Source organism: Alexandromys fortis, unplaced genomic scaffold, assembly GCF_014885135.2.
Source record: "Alexandromys fortis isolate MF-2015 unplaced genomic scaffold, M_Fortis_MF-2015_v1.1 scaffold_16, whole genome shotgun sequence".
In the NCBI taxonomy this organism is placed as follows: domain Eukaryota; kingdom Metazoa; phylum Chordata; class Mammalia; order Rodentia; family Cricetidae; genus Alexandromys; species Alexandromys fortis.
In genome coordinates, this window is record NW_026067893.1 from 4468819 (window position 1) to 4487422 (window position 18604).

Genomic DNA, 18604 nt, shown 5'->3' on the forward strand with positions numbered 1-18604 from the left:
CAGGATTCCCTAAAGATGCTATTAATACAAAAGTTACTGTTATTTTTGTTTTAACATATTGTATGTATGTTTCTACTCTTGTTTAAGGTATTGTGCCTAGGCAGCTCATTTTAAAACATAGCATAAAGTTCTAGTCATTAAAGGCTGTTATTTAAAAACAGTTTAGAATAATTAAGAAATGTAGGTTAGTAGTCATCTATAACAATCAAGCTTAGTCATGTAGGTATGTTTTCAAGGTCAAAGTGAGATATATTTTAGATAGATGATGTTCTTCAAATACTTCAGAGACCTACAGAATATGGCATTTAATATGGTCTAATAGCATAAGGCTTTTCATGACAGTGAGACAGTCTGCTCCCGGCAGCACCAATGTACTTCAAAAAAGGATGATGGGCACCGAAAAAACTCCAAATGGAGTTTGCCTTCAATGTGGCAAAGTTAGCTGCTAGGGCAAGAAATTACCCTTGCCTCAACTCCAGACAATGTGCTATACAAATTGGTCAAGCAGGACACAAAAGGCAATTGCTGAACTTCAGCAAGACAAGGTAGAACAGTCCTTCAATTCCTGCTTCACAGAAAAGTCTGTTGCATATTCTAGGCCTGTAGGCTGAAGATGGAAGCCCCAACATTGCAGAGGAGCCTTGGGTGACTGTCTAGGCAGCCAGATGTTTCTGTCATTTCTATTGTTTTGGACGTTGCTTGCTCTGCACTTCCTATTTACTCAGCTAGTATGATATTCTTCTCAGATCTTTGATAGGATTGAAAACTAGACAGTTATAGCTCTATTTTCCTTGTTACTAAATTCAGAAAAGAAACTTACATAAGAGATATAAAGTTACATAACTTACATAAGAGATATAAAGGCTGAAAAACATATCAGCTTAAGTTGTTTATCTAAGAAAATGTTTTAAGATTTAAGACATATTTTTAAAAAGTGGTTTAGGTAGAAAACGTTGAACTCACTAAGGTAGAATAGATAATACAGTACTTTCTTAGAATTTGCTAAATACAAATGGATTTAGCAAAAAAAAAAATGTATTTAGCAAATAATGACCAGGAGGCTGTAGAGATGATCAGTAATTAAGGGTACTTGCTCTTCTGGTGGAGGACCCAACTTTTGGTCCCCAGTACCTAAGTCAGGTAGCTCACATTCATCTGTAACTTCCTTTCCAGGGATCTGATGCCCTCTTCTGGACTACACAGGCACCTGTACACATGCACAATCACACAGACACATACATACACATAAATAAAAACAAAAAGAAAACTTAAAAGGATAAATCAGGTCTCAACAGGCAGCATGAAGCTCCATTCCAGGTTTCTCAAAGGGCCCTGTGTTTTCATTTCTGACTTCATATTCCGTTTAGTGCTCTCATTCATGCTTAGGTCTGCAGTGAGCTCACAAGACTCTCAGAGCACAGCAAGAACCATGAGAGCCATAGTGGGCTCAGGCCCACCTGCTTCTGCACACAGAATTACTGACATCTGGCCACTGGCTCAGGCAGGACCCTGAAGGCTCAGGGCACAGTGTCTCCCAATCAGATGCCTTGCTCCTTACTGGCCTCTAGAGTGCTCTCCTGTACTCTTCTTCCAAGTGAGTTTTAAACAACTAAGAACAAACAAAAGGAAAATCCATTTTGTCCCTGCCTAGAGCTATCCTGTGGGTTTCCGTTGTTGAGAAAGATGCCAACATTCTGACCACCATCACATGTATGGTCGAGCCACATCCTACCTTACTCTTTCCTTCTCCCAATCATACCACTCTAGAAAACCATGAACTTGTCCAGCCTGTGCCTACCACAGGCCCTCGCCATTGCTCTTTCCTCTGCCGGGCATCTCACGGTGTCATAGCTCCTTTATGTCACTGGGGCTGTCAACCCCTCTTCTACCCACCATTCTGGGTCTTGGGCCTTCAGGAGCAAGCGGGACAGAAACCTCAGTCAACAAATGGTGTCAATGTGGACAACTAAATCCACTTAAAACATGAGAGAGTTTGGGAAGCAATTCTAGACACAAAAGAACAGAGTAAGCATGGCTTCTTGGTAACAGTATTTTCTCAGGTGGGCTCTGTTTGCTAGAGGCAAGCATGTCTCATTTAAGAGAGGCTTCCTGATTCAGCTTTAGCTGTAAAAACCTTGCAGCTCTTTTAAGAGGCCCCACCACCAAACACTTAAATGGTGTGGATGAATAGCCAATAGCATGCTTCTTGGTGGTAGCAGGGACTTTGAAACACCATGGAGTTGTAGCAATAAACATGACTCCAGCCAGTACCTCTGCCATGAGGCTAGACTCTCAGAAAGCTAAGGAATGGGGTGGATCCAGCTGTCAAAGCCACAGCTTTATTCTTAGCCATATCAGTTAGCAAATTAAAGACTCATGTGGTCAGAAAAGGGGAGATACAGTAAAGATAGATTCAAAGATGAAGGAAGCCTCTAAATGGTTTACAGTGTGTTTAAAAATATATGTAGGTTTGGGAGAGAAAAGAAAAAGGATAAAGTCCTTAAGAGAGAGAGAGAGAGAGAGAGAGAGAGAGAGAGAGAGAGAGAGAGAGAAGTTGGATATGGTGGCACACACTTTTAATCCAAACACTTGACAGGCAGAGGCAGGCAGATCTCTGTGAGTTCAAGGACAGCCTGGTCTACAGAGTGAGTTCCAGGACAGCCAAAGATACATGGAGAAAACCTGTCTCAAAAAGCCAAAAATTAATTTCAAAAATAAAAATAAAGTTTAAAGTAAAGCCACACAAAGATGGAAAATACACCAGAGAGTCTGGATACTGCATGTTATTGTGTTGTCTTTAAATTGTTTGATGGCTGAGGAAGGAACAAAAGCTGCTAAAAGACATTTGATTACAAATGCTGCTGAATTAATCCAACATATATATTTAAAAAATGCCTTGACTTCAAAATTTAAGTAAAAAAAAATGTTACTTTAGAGAAGAGGTTTTGCTTTTGTTTCTACAGAAAATGAGAGGCTGTGGATTCATTCTGGGTTAAAAAAAATGAGGTTTAATCTAGGAAAACCCTCTGAGAAATCTCCAACTGGAGCAGATAGCCCAGATGTCTGAGTTCTACATCCAGAACAGATTCAAGACTGCTGGCTGAGATGATCAAGCCTCACAGAATACTCCAGTCAGGACTTGATCATAATATTAAATTTTCTTTAAGTCCCCATAAGATTATCAGTGCCCCCAATGAGCAGGAACTAGCCTGGAAAATTACACCCACATTCCCCAAAAATGGACTATGGATGTTTGTCTTTGTTTAGAATGTTGGTTGCAAGTTCTTATGGATAATGGTCAGGAAAAAAGCTAAACAAAGGAGATCTGATTCAGAGTTCTTGTTTTGACAAAAGGGGTGAGTGCTGTGGGACAACGGTCTTGTACTTGGTAAAGATTTATCACTTGTATTTTAATAAAATGCTGATTGGCCAGTAGTCAGGTAGGAAGTGTAGGTGGGGAAACCAGAACAGGAGAATTCTGGGAAGGGGAAAGGCTCAGTCTGCAGTTGTCACCCAGACACAGAGGAAGCAAGATGAGAACACCTCACTGACAAAGGTACCAAGTCACATGGCTAACACAGACAAGAATAATGGGCTAATTTAAGATGTAAGAATTAATAAGAAGCCTGAGCTAATAGGCCAACCAGTTTATAATGAATGTAGGCCTCTGTGTGTTTCTTTGGGACTGAACAGCTGCAGGACAGGGAAGGACAGAAACCTCTGTCAACACCAGAGCTCCTTCATGTCACTAGGGCTGCCAACCCCTTTTCTACCCACCGTTCTGGGTCTCATATGTTTTAGTGTGTGCATCACACATCACCTGACCTCCCTCTCTGGACTCTTGTCTCCGTGTGTTGCCTTGGCTGGTCCTGAACGCCTGTACTCTTCATAGCACCTGGCTGAGGGTAAACCTATGAAGTCAGGACTTGGGCTAACTGCCTAGTACCTCCAGTTTGGCTGGGTGAGCACCATGGTCACCTGTGGGCCAGCTAGGAACTTGAGGTGAGCTGAGGGAGGTATGTTGTCTAAAAAGCAAGAGAAATTTTTGATATGTTGTTTAAAATGGAAAAGAGATTCTGGTAAAAAAAAAAATGTGTAAACAGAAATGGGCCTTATCTAGTTCCCTGTGTATGCTTCCAAAGTCAACCTTAAAGCAGGTAGGGAACAGCTGATAGTCCATCACCGCAGGGCTCTCATGACAGATCTTCGAGGGGCCGCAAGACGCCCCACTAATTTGGCCAAGGTAAGAGAGGTTCTTCAGGGGCTGGTTGAACCACCATCCGTGTTTCTTGAGTGCTTAAAGGAGGCTTACAGGCGTTATACTCCCTTTGACCCAACCTCTGAGGGTCAGCAGTAGCTATGGCCTTCATAGAACAGTCAGCATCAGATATTAAGAAAAGTTACAGCAGTTAAAAGGGTTGCAGGATTATATCCTGCAGGAGGCAGAGAAAGTGTTTCATAAGCGAGAGACTGAGGAAGAAAAATTATATAAGAGAGAACCAAAGGGATCATAGACAAGAGAGAAGTTTGATAGAATTTTGGCCGCAGTGGTAGGAGAGAAAGGGAAGACAGGACCTAGACAGATAGAACCTGGGCAACAGAAGACCAAAGATGAGTGAAGACAGGCAGAGGCACCCCTTAGACAAAGACCAATGTGCTTATTGCAAAGAAAAAGGATATTGGGCAAGAAAATGCCCAAAGAAGAAAGGAAGGGCCTCTAAGGTACTGGCCCTAGAAGAAGATGATTAGAGGGGACGGGGCTCGGAACCCCTCCCCCGCGCCTAGGGTAACCCTGACTGTGGAGGGAACCCCTATGGATTTTCTAGTGGACATAGGGTTGAGCCCTCTGTGCTGAAACAACCATTGGGGAAGCTAAAGAATACAAAGACTATAGTAACTGGAGCAACTGGACAGAAACAATATCTGTGGACCACCTTACGAACTGTAGATTTGGGGAGAGGACAAGTGACTCATTCCTTCCTGGTTAACCCTGAGTGTTCCACGCCTTTATTAGAAAGAGACTTATTAACAAAGTTGAAGGCCAAGATCAGGTTTACTCAAGCCAGGAGGGTAATTAAAGCCTTTTGTTGACTGAACCAGTGACCTTCGCCCCCCTGCCGTCCTGCTGTCCTGCTGTCCTGAATCCCGCTACCCTACTTCCTAAGACTGAGGACACCTCACCTATCCATCACTGTGCTGACGTTTTCACAGAAGAAGCTGGTACCTGAAATGTTCTGAAGGATCAGCTTTGGCCCAAGAGTCCGAGCTGGTATACGGACGGCAGCAGTTTCGTGGTTGAAGACCTTTATTTGCCCGCCTAAAGGCCCTTGAAATGGTGAGGCGCCAGATCTGGAAACAACTAAAAGAAGTATATACGCTGAAGACTCACATGTGCTGCATCAGTACCAAGTAGAAGAGGACGTTTTTGTCTGGCAGCATCAAGTTGGGAATCTTGAGCCTCATTGGAAAGGGCCATACTTGATACTCTTGACGAATTGCAGTATCGGGGGCTTTTAACAACACCACCAGTTGGGATGTTTGTGTTTGGGGGACAAATTATAGGCTGACTCTCACTGAGGTTACAGGTATAGGGTCAAGCGTGGGAAGTCCACTGGCTGTCTACAAACGTTTGTGTAATGAGACTCTTAAGAGCCCTAAGACTCCTGACACCGGGTACTTGGTTCCTGGTTTAGATAAATGGTGGGCTTGTAATACAGGCCTGATACCTTGCATGTTGACATCGGTCTTTAATGATACCAAAGACTACTGTGTGCTTGTACCACTGGTACCTAGGGTCTTTTATCATCCAGCTAACATGCTTAAAGATGATTTTGACAAGCACCAAACTCGCTTTCGACAAGAACCTATTTCTCTGACACTAGCAGGAATCCTGGGCCTTGGGGTAGCTGCCGGTGTTGGGACAGGTACTGCTGCCCTAATACAGGCCCCTCAGTACTTTAATGAATTAAGAATAGCCATGGATGAAGATCTGAGGGCTCTAGAACAATCTGTTTCCAAACTTGAAGAGTCATTGACTTCCCTCTCAGAAGTGGTCTTACAGAATAGAAGGGGATTAGATTTGTTATTCTTAAAATATGGAGGATTATGCACCGCTCTCAGAGAGAAATGTTGTTTCTATGTGGACCATTCAGGAGTAATTAAAGACTCCATGAGTAAACTTAGAAAAAGGTTAGACAAAAGACAAAGAGACAGAGAAGCACATCAGGGATGTTTTGAGAACTGGTTTAATAGATCTCCTTGGATGACTACTCTGATATCTTCCCTTATGGGACCATTCCTAATTTTGCTTCTGCTACTGATTATAGGTCCATGTATATTAAAGAAACTAATTACCTTCATTAAAGAAAAATAAGTGCTGTTCAGATTTTGATGTTATGCCACCAATATAGTGCTTTACAAGGTCAAGAAGATACTGAAATTTAGTTCTATGATTAGAACTAGAAGAAGTGGGGAGATGAAAGACCTGGATAAATCCAGACCCCCCTAGCAGGAAAAATCTAGCCAAAAATCTAGGTTCAATGACTCTGGTTCAGGAACTAGCTGAAGATAAAGTTAGATTATAATCTTGAGAATAATCTTGAGAAACAGGGAGTTACCCCCTTGTGATTATCACTGGTATTTTCGGAATTTTCCTTTGGATTACTGGGTTGTGGTTTCTTCCCTTAAAAACCCCTTCTCCCAGTTACTGAAGGCCAACTCCTCCCCTGAGTGGGTTATGAGTCTCGGCCCCAGTGCATTGGTTCCTGTCCTGTCAATAAACCTGGGGTGATTGCAGCAAGGACGGTCTCTCGTGAGTTACTGGGGGAGGGGGGGTGTGTTAACCCGAGACTTGAGTAAGAGTTTCCCCAAACCTGGGGTCTTTTAAGGGTTTCTCTGTGTAGCTCTGGCTGTCCTAGAACTCACTCTGTAGACAAGGCTGTCCTGAAGCTCACAGAGATCCACCTGCCTCTGCTTCACAAGTGCTGGGATCAAAAGCCAGAGTCGCCACTGCCCAGCTGTTTTTTTTTTCTAGACCCAGATTTACACAGGTGCTGAAGATTCAAACTCAGGTCCCCAGGACTGAGCAGCAAGCACTTTACTCACCACAGTAGGTCGATGGCTGAGAATTTTCTAAGCCAGCTTTTATCACTTCCCATTCCAGGCCTATCACACTCATGCCCACCCACCCCCACCCCCACTCCCTTTCCACCTCTTCCTTCACCTTTTTTAATTCTCTGCTGCTAAAGACTAACCTTTATCTTGGCTCTTTTTACATGCAGAAGACCCCCCCCCCTCTTCCCAGGAAACACAGGATTCTTGTTTGGAGGCTGTCATATTTAAGTACAAAATCCAGGATAAAACAGACTAGTGAATCAAAAGTCCTAAATCCTCTTAAAAGCTTGAGTGGTCCACAATTGGCTGCAGATTAAAAAAAAAAAATCAAAACAAATCTGGGCATTAAATCACTGTACTTTGGCCAGACACTCGAGATCACAGCAGACAAGATCCTGGTAGAACGATGTACAGTGTGCCAAAGGACGTGCTGAGATGCCATGGGATGGACAAATCACACGGGACACACGCACACACACGCATGCACGTGCGCGCGTGCACACACACGTGCGCACACGCACACACACACTCACAGCTGCCTAACCAGCCTTCCATCTTGGTGCTAACACAGACCCCAGATAGCCCCAGGGCTCTTCCAGGAGCAGGTAACACTGGCACTGGTTACCTGGAAGCCACCGGATTATCCAGGCTTCTCAAGCAGAAAGCATTTCTTACTGTGTCAGATTCCACTGTGAGGCCAACTCAGTCATTTCCATGAGTTAAAAAAACAAAAAAAAAAACAAAAAACCACAACCCCTGCAGGTTACTTCTATAAAAGGGGCTGCATGAAGGAGCTCTAGCAACTATTACCAGATGACATTATGGGATCCAAACAGTATTCTGCTTGCTCGACTAGGGATCAAGAAACCTCAGAGCACAGCGGACTTTTACAATCCACTCTGGGTGCCAGTATAATTTTCCCCATCGCTGGAGTAGATAAATACAGGTTTTATCCTCTTACACATCCCCTGAGCTGCTCAAAATGTGAATTATGCCTTTCTACATTTGGAAGGAAATATAAGCACACAAACCCCTGCCTATCTATTTTCTAAAGTGCTTCCCTGGATCGGGCAGTCGCCCAGTCCTGCAGACGTCCCTCGGCACACGGTAAACACAGCACCAGGCATACAGAGCTCCCTGCTGCTGCTGTATTTGGAACTGGGGCTCTGGCTTTTGTTACTGCTTTGTCTAAATATTTTGGGGATGATTCATTCATGGTTTGAACATTCCAACAGAGGGCATCCCCACAGTCTTTTCCACACCACAGCAGAGGCAGGCCAGAGTGCCGAAAGGGGGGAGCAGAGAGGTACCTGGTATCCCCGTCAGGAAGCTGTCCCCTCTGCAGCAGCACCAGGCTTCCCTGTGAGACTACGGGGAGAGAGTTGCCGCCTTCTCGGTAGTAGTAAAAACTCAACATGCTTGGAGCTCAGCTGGCGACAGGAGCCTGGCACAGGCTAAAGCCCTGAGGGCCCGGGACTGAATCAGCAGCTGGAGTTTTCCATAGGACATTCAAGCTGGGGCTGGGAAGGTCACACTGGCCTCTGGCTTCTCTGCTGACAGGCAGAAATGGCCAGCCTCCACACTGAGGCCCCCCACCCCATCCCGGGGACAGCTCCCTATGGACAGAGTGACAAGTACTGAATCCAAAGAGTGGGATACATGTTGGGGGGACCCAGACTTTCACGAACATGCAGCCAGCAGACCATCTTCCAGAATGAAAACTGAGCACGATGTGAATGGCTGAACAAAGGGCCGAGTGTCAACAGATTAAAGCATGCCCGCGCAAGCGTGTTGACACACACACGACAGCCTGCCCACCCCAGCACCAGTCTACAACAGGCTGTGAACAACACAGTCTGCAAAACTAGATAGGGTTGTAAATGTGCAAGAGTAGGAGGTGAGCTCCTGGGGAATCCAACAGTCCAGGCTCACAAGGTTGGATTTTCCTTCTAAAGGAAGTCAGGGGAGGTTAGAATTAACAGACACTTCCAGGGCTTTACAAAGTCCCTTCATTTTCAGAGGAGGCAGGTGGCCATGGCCTCGCATGAGGGAGTGGTCCAGAAGCCATCAGCATCCTAGCGTCAGCCTTCCAAATGCAACTGGGAAAAGGCAGACATATAAGGACCCAAAGGCACAGCTTCCTTGGGGCTTGGCCCAGGGCTGCAAACACGGCCTGGGGACCCAGTGAGGGTGGTGGTCACATTGTCCCTTGTCACGAGCCATTTCCCCCCTAAAAATCATTACAGGAACCATCACCCTGGGGAGTCTGCAGGGAACCTCACACCCATAATTATGTTCTATTGAGAGAACCTGCCCCATACCCAATTAACTTATCTGTTAGCAGAACACGCCTCACACTCCAGCTATCCAGAGAACCAGGTGTGGCAACTTGTGACTTCTTGGCCTACCTGTCCGAATGTAACCTCTTGGCCTACGTGATGAACCTGGCTTACGTGACCGGGACCACGCGGCGAGATCCCGTGCCCTGCCCCCCATTCCTTACCTTATATAAACTGTAACCCGTCCCTAATAAACGGAGGCTTTGACAAATCTGCTTGGCCTCCTTCTTCTGTCCTAGCTCATTCCCTTCCAGGTAGCGCCCCTCCGAGACCCGGGAATAACTGATTGCAGGATGGGTTACAAACCCCTAGACTGAGTAACCCACCCAACACAATCGACAGTCCCTGTGGCTCCCTGCCCTCCTGAGCTGTGAACAAGACAATCAGCTCTTTACAACTTTCTCTCACTTTGCAAAATACAGGCGCAAGGTAGCAAGGTGAGCTTCCAAGAGAACGAAGGGAAGAACACCTCCCTTTTCTCCAAACGTGAGCCTCCGCATGTCTCTCTCTGACTAAAGGATGGGGAGATAAATCAAAAGATTTAAGGGGAAAAAATCATTCAGGGAAGAAATAAAAACACAGGGTTCTCTTCAAATAGCACAGGTAAGTGGAGCAGAAGACAGCAAGGTGGGCAGGAGACTGCAGGAGCCCAGGTTCAGGAGGACTCACCGCCATCTTCAGTCCCCCCACCTCGTGTGTGTGCGCGTGCATGTGTGTGCGTGTGTGTGCGTGTGTGTGCGTGCATGTGTGTGTGTAGGCCAGAGGCCAACTTACAAGTTCTCTCCTTCCACCACGTGGAGCTCCGGGCATCCGACGTCAGTCCTCTGGGTTGACAGGAAATGCCTTCATCTGCTGCGCTATAACTCCAGACTCCAATCCTGACCCCCAATCTACATTTTTCACCTCCCGCTGGGTAACGCACACACTCCCTACCAGGACCCTGCTAGGCAGATGCTGGCGAGTGTGGGGTTCAGCCATGCGGTACTACATTCGTTTACTTCAGAGGGGACGGGTTGTCCTTTCTCTGATTAGTGGTGTGTAAGTTTCCATCCCCGTGTGGATGTGTCCTGTTCCTGCCCAGACACACCTGTCCATGTAAGTTATTAACAGGTGGATGGACCTTCCAGAGGTGACAACGCAGTTCTCTAGGGTCTGACCCTGGGAGCAGCACAAGGCCCTTACACACGAGAGTGATGTCGGCATCCTGTGCTTGGCCTCCCTATCCCTTGACCATGGACCTAAAGAAACCTGCTCTGTACCAATTACCCCATCCTGGGCATTCTGTGATAGTCAAAGGGAACAGATGAAGGCAATATGAAACCTGATTATTTATACTTCCTTTTTCCTATTTCCTTATATTGTCTCCCACGGACGAACGCGAAGCTAAAGTCCCTGGGTGAGCGCCGCATGCGTAGGAGCTATAGCCCCATACTCTGGACTCTAGGACCCAGCGCTTTGTGGCTCAGGGCTCCTGAAAGGTGCCCTTGGATCCCTTTTCTAGTGGGTCATTGCCTGCCCCACTGCAGCAGCTGTCCACACACTGTCCCTTAGCTGGGGACACAGAGAAAGAGCAATGAGCATGAAAAAAACCTTTGCTGTGCTGTGGGGGGGACTGGTGTGGTCGGCAGCTGTGGGTGGCACGTGACGTCTGGCTGGAGGCATTGCACCCCAGGTTAGACCTGTGTCTCCACTGTAGTCCTGCTGGGCGACAATGATCTTGCTTTCCTTGCCCACAGACAAATCACCCCATCAGGGGGTTTCCTTCTAGAGTCTACTATTACTTCCTCACCAGGTACGTTTGGGAATTTAAGAAGCTGCGTTGCCTTATTAAATTCTCAATCCAGTGAGTAGGAAGGGTAAGAAGAAATGGGGACCAAGGTGACCGCATGGTTTTCATGTCCCTCAGTCAGTGAGTAGGCCAGGATCTGAACGCAGGCTGTCGATGCGACCGAACCTCCACCAACATTTGCATGAGACCTTGGAGCTGCCAGTTCAGCACCCAATTGTTACTACCTTAAAGCAAAACTTAAATGCAGGTACCCAGTATTCTGGAGCTCAATGGAAAGGTTTTTAAGCTGGAAACTTAAAGCTGTGGATATAATTCAATGTTCCTATCTTTTAGGGTGCTCATTCCTGGCCTCTTTGGGTCAGTGGGTGCCCCTGCCTTCACGGGAGCATGCTCCAGCTTGATTCAGCAGTCTCTGGGACATCTTTGGACGCAGTTTGGCGTTTTCTTTCTTGTCTATTAACTCCCAAGCATCGTTCCCTCTGAACTTCCCTCCTTTTCCCCTGAGTGATCTTTCTTATAATTACAGAAGGAACACATTTTAAAATAGGGAGCTGTTTCTATATAATACACGCTAGTAGAGAAACCCAAACTCCAGGCTGGAAAAAAGCATTATAACCAGGTGGTATTATTAAACACTCCGTGGGGGATGAAGGCTGAAAGCCATGTGACTTGATCCTGCAGAAAAGGGAGTTTATCAGATTCCGAGGCAGCTTCTGCCCCTGCCCTCTTCCACAGGGAGCTAGATGGGCACAGGTGCCTTGTCAGGGACACGTGAGGCCTGGAGAAGCCTAGGGGATTGACTCGGTGTGCAGTCTGTTAGCTACTTGGCTGTATTCTGTTGAACTCTGCCTCGTGTGGGCCTCGTGCAAGCTTTGGACCTTGCAGGTGACATGCAGGAAAACAATGTTTTCCAGGATGTGAGGCTGCTCTAAGGTCTGGACCGCCTGAGACTTTCAGTACTCAGGCCTCTCCAGGGGCTTCCCCACTTTTCCAAGCAGACCCTGTCACTGGCATGGCCTGACCATTTCCATCTTGCCTGGCCTCCAGCGCCCCCTGGCGATTCCTTGAAAACTAAAATCTCAGTTCCTCTGTCCTTCCCCAGCCTGTCCTAGCTCCTAGCCCACAGCTCAGCAATTAAGATTCTATTTCCTGTGGCTATGCCCAAGCATTTTACAAAAACTTAACTCATGGCCCTCAGAGACTACACGACTCACACAGACGGCAGCTGGTTGGCTCTAGCCACTCAGCAGTCACTATGGTATCCAGAGAGGGCTCCCTTCAGGAGCCAGGTCTTGTGCTATCAACTAAGGTCCAAATTTAATGTAGATCGTCATACTGATTTCTTCTGGAGAGCTTAAGAGCCATGCTTTATAAGTCTTAAAACTATCTTTTGTATTTTTTGTGCTTTTCTGTGTTTCATAAATGTTTTTCAATAATCAGAAATACAGAAAAACATGTTAATATATAAACTTGAAGTAAAGGGCAGGTCAGTTAATTCAGGGCCACTGACAGGGAAATAGAACAATGCGGTTCTGCCATCTAGTGGCCAAAATGCAAGAGAGCAAAAGGATGCGAAGGCCTTAACTTTGGGGCCAAAGTCCCATCCATTTGGAGCAAAGGAGGTTTCTCCCCTCAAACCCGGCCCTGAGAATCTTTCCAGCCTTACAGGGAAGGTGAGTGGGTAATCCGGTTCTTAATTAGGGCAGCTGGGGGGGGGGCATATTGCCTCCTAGAATATCCATGGATTAAGTGTAATTAATATCAATATCAAATGAAGATGTGATTACTCAGACATGCCAGACGTAGACTCAGGAAAGCCAGGGCCCTGAGCACGGGTGGCACCAGTTTCACCCAAGGAGCCGGTCATTCTGGTACCCGCTGCTTCTAGAACCCGAATTCTGCCCTTCAGCCGTGCTCCTCACCAACGAACATCGGCAGCCCCCACCTTGCCCTGCAGGACTCCTGAGAGCAGCCTTTCATCACTGGGAATTATCCCTCAAACATACAGCCAGTGAGCAGGAAGCCCCCAAAGCACGATGCTCCCCTTCTTGGACCTGCCTAAGCAGCAGAGTCCCTACTATGCAGACCACTTCCATGCGCACACACACATAGCTCAAACCTCCTTTGCTGAATGCCCCCTCCCCATATGTAGGTGGAGACGGCAGATGTGAATTAGGCCCACGTGGCTGAGGGATGATGGGCACAGCAACGAAGAAAACATACCGCATAATTGACGAGATGATGCTGGTACGGTCTGGCTTAGCATCAACTGAGTCTTCACTGGAAGAATCTACATGTTCCAGTTCCGCAACACAGTTCTGGTCATCTGCCATCTAGGAGGAAAAAAATCAAATCAGAGAAATAGAGATGTCCAAAGGCACCATGGCTTTGTGACGTGTGCGCTCATGTGTGCGCAAGTGAACATGTGTGTGTGCCTGTGCATGTGGAAGCCACAGGTCAACCCTGGGTGTCATTCCCTAGGCACTGTCCCCCTTGTTTTCTGAGACATCTCCCTCACTGGCCTGGGTCTCCCCTGTTAGGGCAAGCTGGCTGGCCAGTGAACCCCAAAGATCCACCATCCTCTGTCTCCCAAGTGCTGGGCTTAGAAATGTGTACCATAGCTCCTGACTTTCTTTGTGGGTTTCAGGAACTGAATTTTGATGTGGGATTCCCCCTCTGTATGCTGTGAATATCATTGGTTAATAAGGAACTGCTTTGGGTCTATAATAGAGCTATAGGGGAACAGAGCTGGGAGGGGAAAACTAAACAGAATGCTGGGAGAAAGGCAGCAGAGTCAGGAAAAAGCCTCGGAGCCTCTGCTGGAGACAGATGGGCTAAAACTTTACTGGTAGGCCACGACTTCGTGGTGATGCATGGATTGATGGAAATGGGTTAAATTAAGATGTAAGAGTTAGCCAATAAAAAGCTAGAGCTAATGGGCTAAGCAGTTTCTGTGTGATTATTTCAGGTCTGAACTGCGGGTGGGCTGGGAAACAAACAAGTGGCCCCCCAGCAACAGAATTTAGGTCTTTACACATGAGCAGCAGGCACTCTGTCAACTGTCACTCTGTTTTTTGGTGTTTTCAAATGGCACTCTAGGTGGCACAGTTCTTAATGAATGAAACCTAGCAGTGGGCAGTCTTGCATGTTTAGGCTTCACAGTTCTTGTGCCATCAATGCAGCAATGTAGTAAAAAAAAAACACCAGTACCAACTACATGGCAGGCAGGCCTCCTCCCAGTGGCTGAGCACCCAAAGCCCTTGACCTCAGAGCTTCCACTCCAGCACCCATGGCTCTGCTAAACGTCTGGGGTGCACAGCAAACTGTGTAAAGCCTGTCACGGTTTGTAACAATCAGAAAGGCCCCCGAAGTCCTGGCAGGCCACAGGATGTCAAACTTCACTGTGGGTGGCTTTCCACGGTCAACCCAAGCAGCTTTCCATCAAACAGTTTTCCTGCTCCAGCATCTTCACGAGGCTGGAGGGATGGCTCATCAGTGGAGAGCATGGGCTGCTCTTCCAGAGGACCCAGGTTCAATTCCCAGCACCCACACGGCAGCTCAAACTGTCTGTAACTATTCCAGGGGACCCACAGTCCTCACACAGATGTGCACGTAGGCAAAACACCAATGAATGTAAAATAAAAATAAATTATTTTTTAAAAAGACTCTTGAAGAGGCCTAAGGAGACAGCTCAGTGGCAGGGTGCAGAGGGAGGACGTGATTGAGCCCAGCAGAGCGGCATGTACTTGGAACCCCAGTCCCAGGGATGCAGGCATGTGGCTTAGCTGGATCAGTAGTTCCAGGCCAATGAGAGAAGACCCTGTCTGCAAAGAAGTGAAAAAGAAAGACAGGTAGGCTCCTGACGAATGACACCTGAGGTTGACCTTTGGCTGATATTCACACATGCACACATACACAGTACACACACACATGCACACGTACACACATACACAGCACACACACGTGTGTGCACACACAGAGCACACACACACACATCTTCAGGTGATTCTCACTATTAAAAAGTTCACCTTTTCTCTCATCTCCCTGGATCTCAAGGCCCCTCACCACCTAGGGCAGGTATCAGGAGACTGGCTTGCTTGTTTACATGAGTAAGTCCTACTCATTCTCTGCCTGTTCTGCCTCTTTGAGCAGACACAAAAATATTTACTACCTGGCTGTTTACCCCATGCTCACTGCCTACTTGGCTCTCGTGTTTGTCATTTATTTGTGCTAATTGCTTGGCTCCCGCAGAACAATATAAACTCATTGTGGCCGAGGCGTCTGGTACACAGACGGTGCTTATGAAATAAATATTAATTGAGTGGAAGGGCTGGAAGAAATGAACACCCCCATGGGAAGAGAACTAGCTAAACAGATGCAGCTGGCCCAAGGAGCGCCCATATTGGAATCCTTGTTCACAAACCAAATCCTGTTTCATTCTGCGTGAAAAGATCAGGGGCTCGCCTTCAGTGAGCCAAGAAAACCGGCAAACTTCAGATTTTATCTGGTATCAGACCTTCAGGGACAGCGTGTGCACACCCATCAGGGCTGGCCTAAGGATGTCTTCACCTGGTTGGAAAAGAAGGTGTTTATATAAAGAAGCAGGTTACATCCGTTTTATAGAACACCTTGAGTCCCAGGACGTGACAATGAACGGCATCTGGAGATGGAATCCAGCCTAGAGAGGGTGTTAGGGAGGCCAAGCAACAGCTCTGTGGAGTCTAGCTCTGAAGTGCCATTGGGAAGTTACTTTCCAGAAAATAAGAGAGACGGGAGGAAACAGACAGAGAGAAGAGGGAGGGAAGGGAAGAGAGGATGAGAGGAGAGGCTTGGCTTGCGGGCAGTTGTTGAAATATGGAGCGGCAGCGGGGTTGCGTCCCCAACACCCCGGCCGCTTGGCTAGCTCATGCCCGAAATAACAACACACAAACTGTATTCATTTAAGAACTGCTTGGCCCATGAACTCTAGCCCTTACAGGCTAATTCTCGCACCTGGACTAGCCCATTTCTAATGATGTGTGTAAGCACCCCAAGGTGCGCTTACCGGGAAGAGTCTAGCCTCCATCCATCCTGGTGTCTCTGCTCCAGAGCGCAGAGCTGTCGGGTCTCTCAGGAAGCAGAGCAGAGTCTGACCTCACTTCCTCTTCCGCCCAGCATCCTATTCTGTTTTCTCCTCCCATCTATGCTTTAACCTATGAGGGCCAGCCAAGCAGTTTCTTTTATTGCTCAGCCAATGAAATCAACAGATTGATATGATACTCCCACATCAGGCAGTGGAGGAGGAACTGAGTCAGAAAGAATCATGGACACAACCACAGTGGCCAGCAGAAATCAGATGGCCACCGTCTGTCTCACTCTGCACATCACAAGCCTCCCCACTACAGTGATCAGTGGCTTTCTGGTCAGGACACAGATCTTTCAGATCAGGACACCAAATGTTTCTTAAGAGATTATGCCATCAGAGGAGATAAGCAGAGGCCGGACATTTGAGAGACACCCAGCAGTTTCCAGTCCGTCTTCACCACACTTAAAGCTTACACTGTCTCCAGCAAGGCACGTGCTTGAATATCTTCAAAATAAACCAGTCAAATCTTTGTTAAGACCTACCAGAAAAAGACTATCCTCAATATGGGTTTAAGCCTTGACTCTTTTGCCAAATTTAATCTTAAAGGTTAAACCTAAGATCTATAAAAACAGAGAAAGAGGGAGGTGTTGAAGGAGAGGCAGCTTGTTTGTTTCCTGGCCGCCCAGACTCCAGAAATAATCACACAGAAACTATATTATTTAAATCACTGCTTGACCCATTAGCTCTAGCATCTTATTGGCTAACTCTTACATCTTAATTTAACCCATTAATCTGTGCATCACCACAAGGTCATGGCCTACCAGCAAAGTCTCAGTGCATCTGTCTCTGGAAGCAGCTTCATGGCTTCCCCTGACTCTGTCTCCTTTCTCCCAGCATTTTTTCCCCACCTACCTCTATTCACTGTGCAGGCCCAAGACAGTTTCTTTATTAACCAATGGTATTCACATCATAGAGAGGGGAATCCCACATAGGGAGGAGTATGGAAGGGAGAAGGGAGGGGGGGAGGGAGAGAGAGAGAGAGAGAGAGAGAGAGAGAGAGAGAGAGAGAGAGAGAGAGAGAGAGAGAGAGAGAGAGAGAGAGAGAGGAGAGAGTGTCCTTGTGACTATAGAAGAGTAGGTTCCAGCTCTTATCCTGCCCTAGAAGTGACAACTTTGGCCACTCCCCACAGACCAGAATACAGCCTGAAAGTGTAGGTGTCTATGGGGATCCAGCACCAAGAGATCAAATTCTCGGGTGTACACAGCAGAGAACCTAAGAGGGCAGTTTCTGTTTCCTCCCTAGAAGGATGGAGCAAAACAAGACATTTTAAACAGCAATGGAAGGGTGAAGAAAATGTATTATCTGTCAAAATGCTAACACCTGAAACACAGAAGGAAGCCACGAGACCGAATAGTAAACACTAACTCAGTAAAAAAAAAAAATGCACAAGACGTGGTTGGTTTGGATCTGGTGTGTCCCCTCCCCCAAAGCTCCCTAGCACTACTGCCAGGAAGCCCTGTACCCCAAAGTGAGGCCCCAGGAGAAGCCCTCCAGTCACTCAAGGGTCCTCAGGGGAAACAGAGACCCACCCACTTCCTCTTCCTTTTTAAAGCCATGAAGTGAATACCCCACTGTTATGACTTCAAAATGAAATGCTCCCTCCAAGACTCATGTGTCGAATGAAGGCTTGGTCCTCAGCTGGTGGGGAGATGGAAGCTTCCAGAGGTGGGGCCTTGCTGGAGGAACTAGATCACTGGGATTGTTTCTTTAAAGGGTAGTGTGCACCCGGACCCTCCCTGTCACCTTCTCCTTACTTTCCGGCTGCCTCAAAGAGAGCAGCTTTACTGAAGTAGCAATCCTGTTCCATGTGCTCCGCCTCATGTGGACTGAGCCTTCTGAACCAAGGGACAAAAACCACTCTAAAGCAGTGGTTCTCCACCTGTGAGTCACAACCTCAGATGTTTACACAATGACTCATAACAGTAGCAAAATTACAGTTGTGAAGTAGCAACGAAATAATTGTATGGTTGGGGGGGTCACCACATGAGAGACTATATTAAAGGGTCACAGCATTAGGAAGACTGAGAACCACTGCTCTAAAGGGAGGCTCTCTTTAAGCTGTCCTCTGAGGTATTGGTCACTGAGGGAAAACTGACCAATATGTGTCAGGATGTGTTATATAGGCACAGGTCTCAGAGCCACAGGCCCAGTTAACCATGCATGGGCTGGAGCCTCCGGAGTGGAGAGTGAGCTGACCACGAACAACAGAAAGCTGAGAAACTCAGGCTTGAAGACAT

General features: G+C 46.9%; 1 protein-coding gene across 3 annotated transcripts in view; it reads right to left on the reverse strand.

Annotated features, from left to right (window-relative positions):
• Casp7 (caspase 7) overlaps positions 1-18604 on the reverse strand; it is a 37810-nt gene that overhangs the window by 15253 nt on the left and 3953 nt on the right. For all 3 annotated transcript variants that reach the window (XM_050149764.1, XM_050149772.1, XM_050149759.1), the window contains exon 2: positions 13465-13574. In XM_050149764.1, the coding sequence (XP_050005721.1) occupies positions 13465-13574 (110 nt within the window). The remainder of the gene's footprint in view (positions 1-13464; positions 13575-18604) is intronic.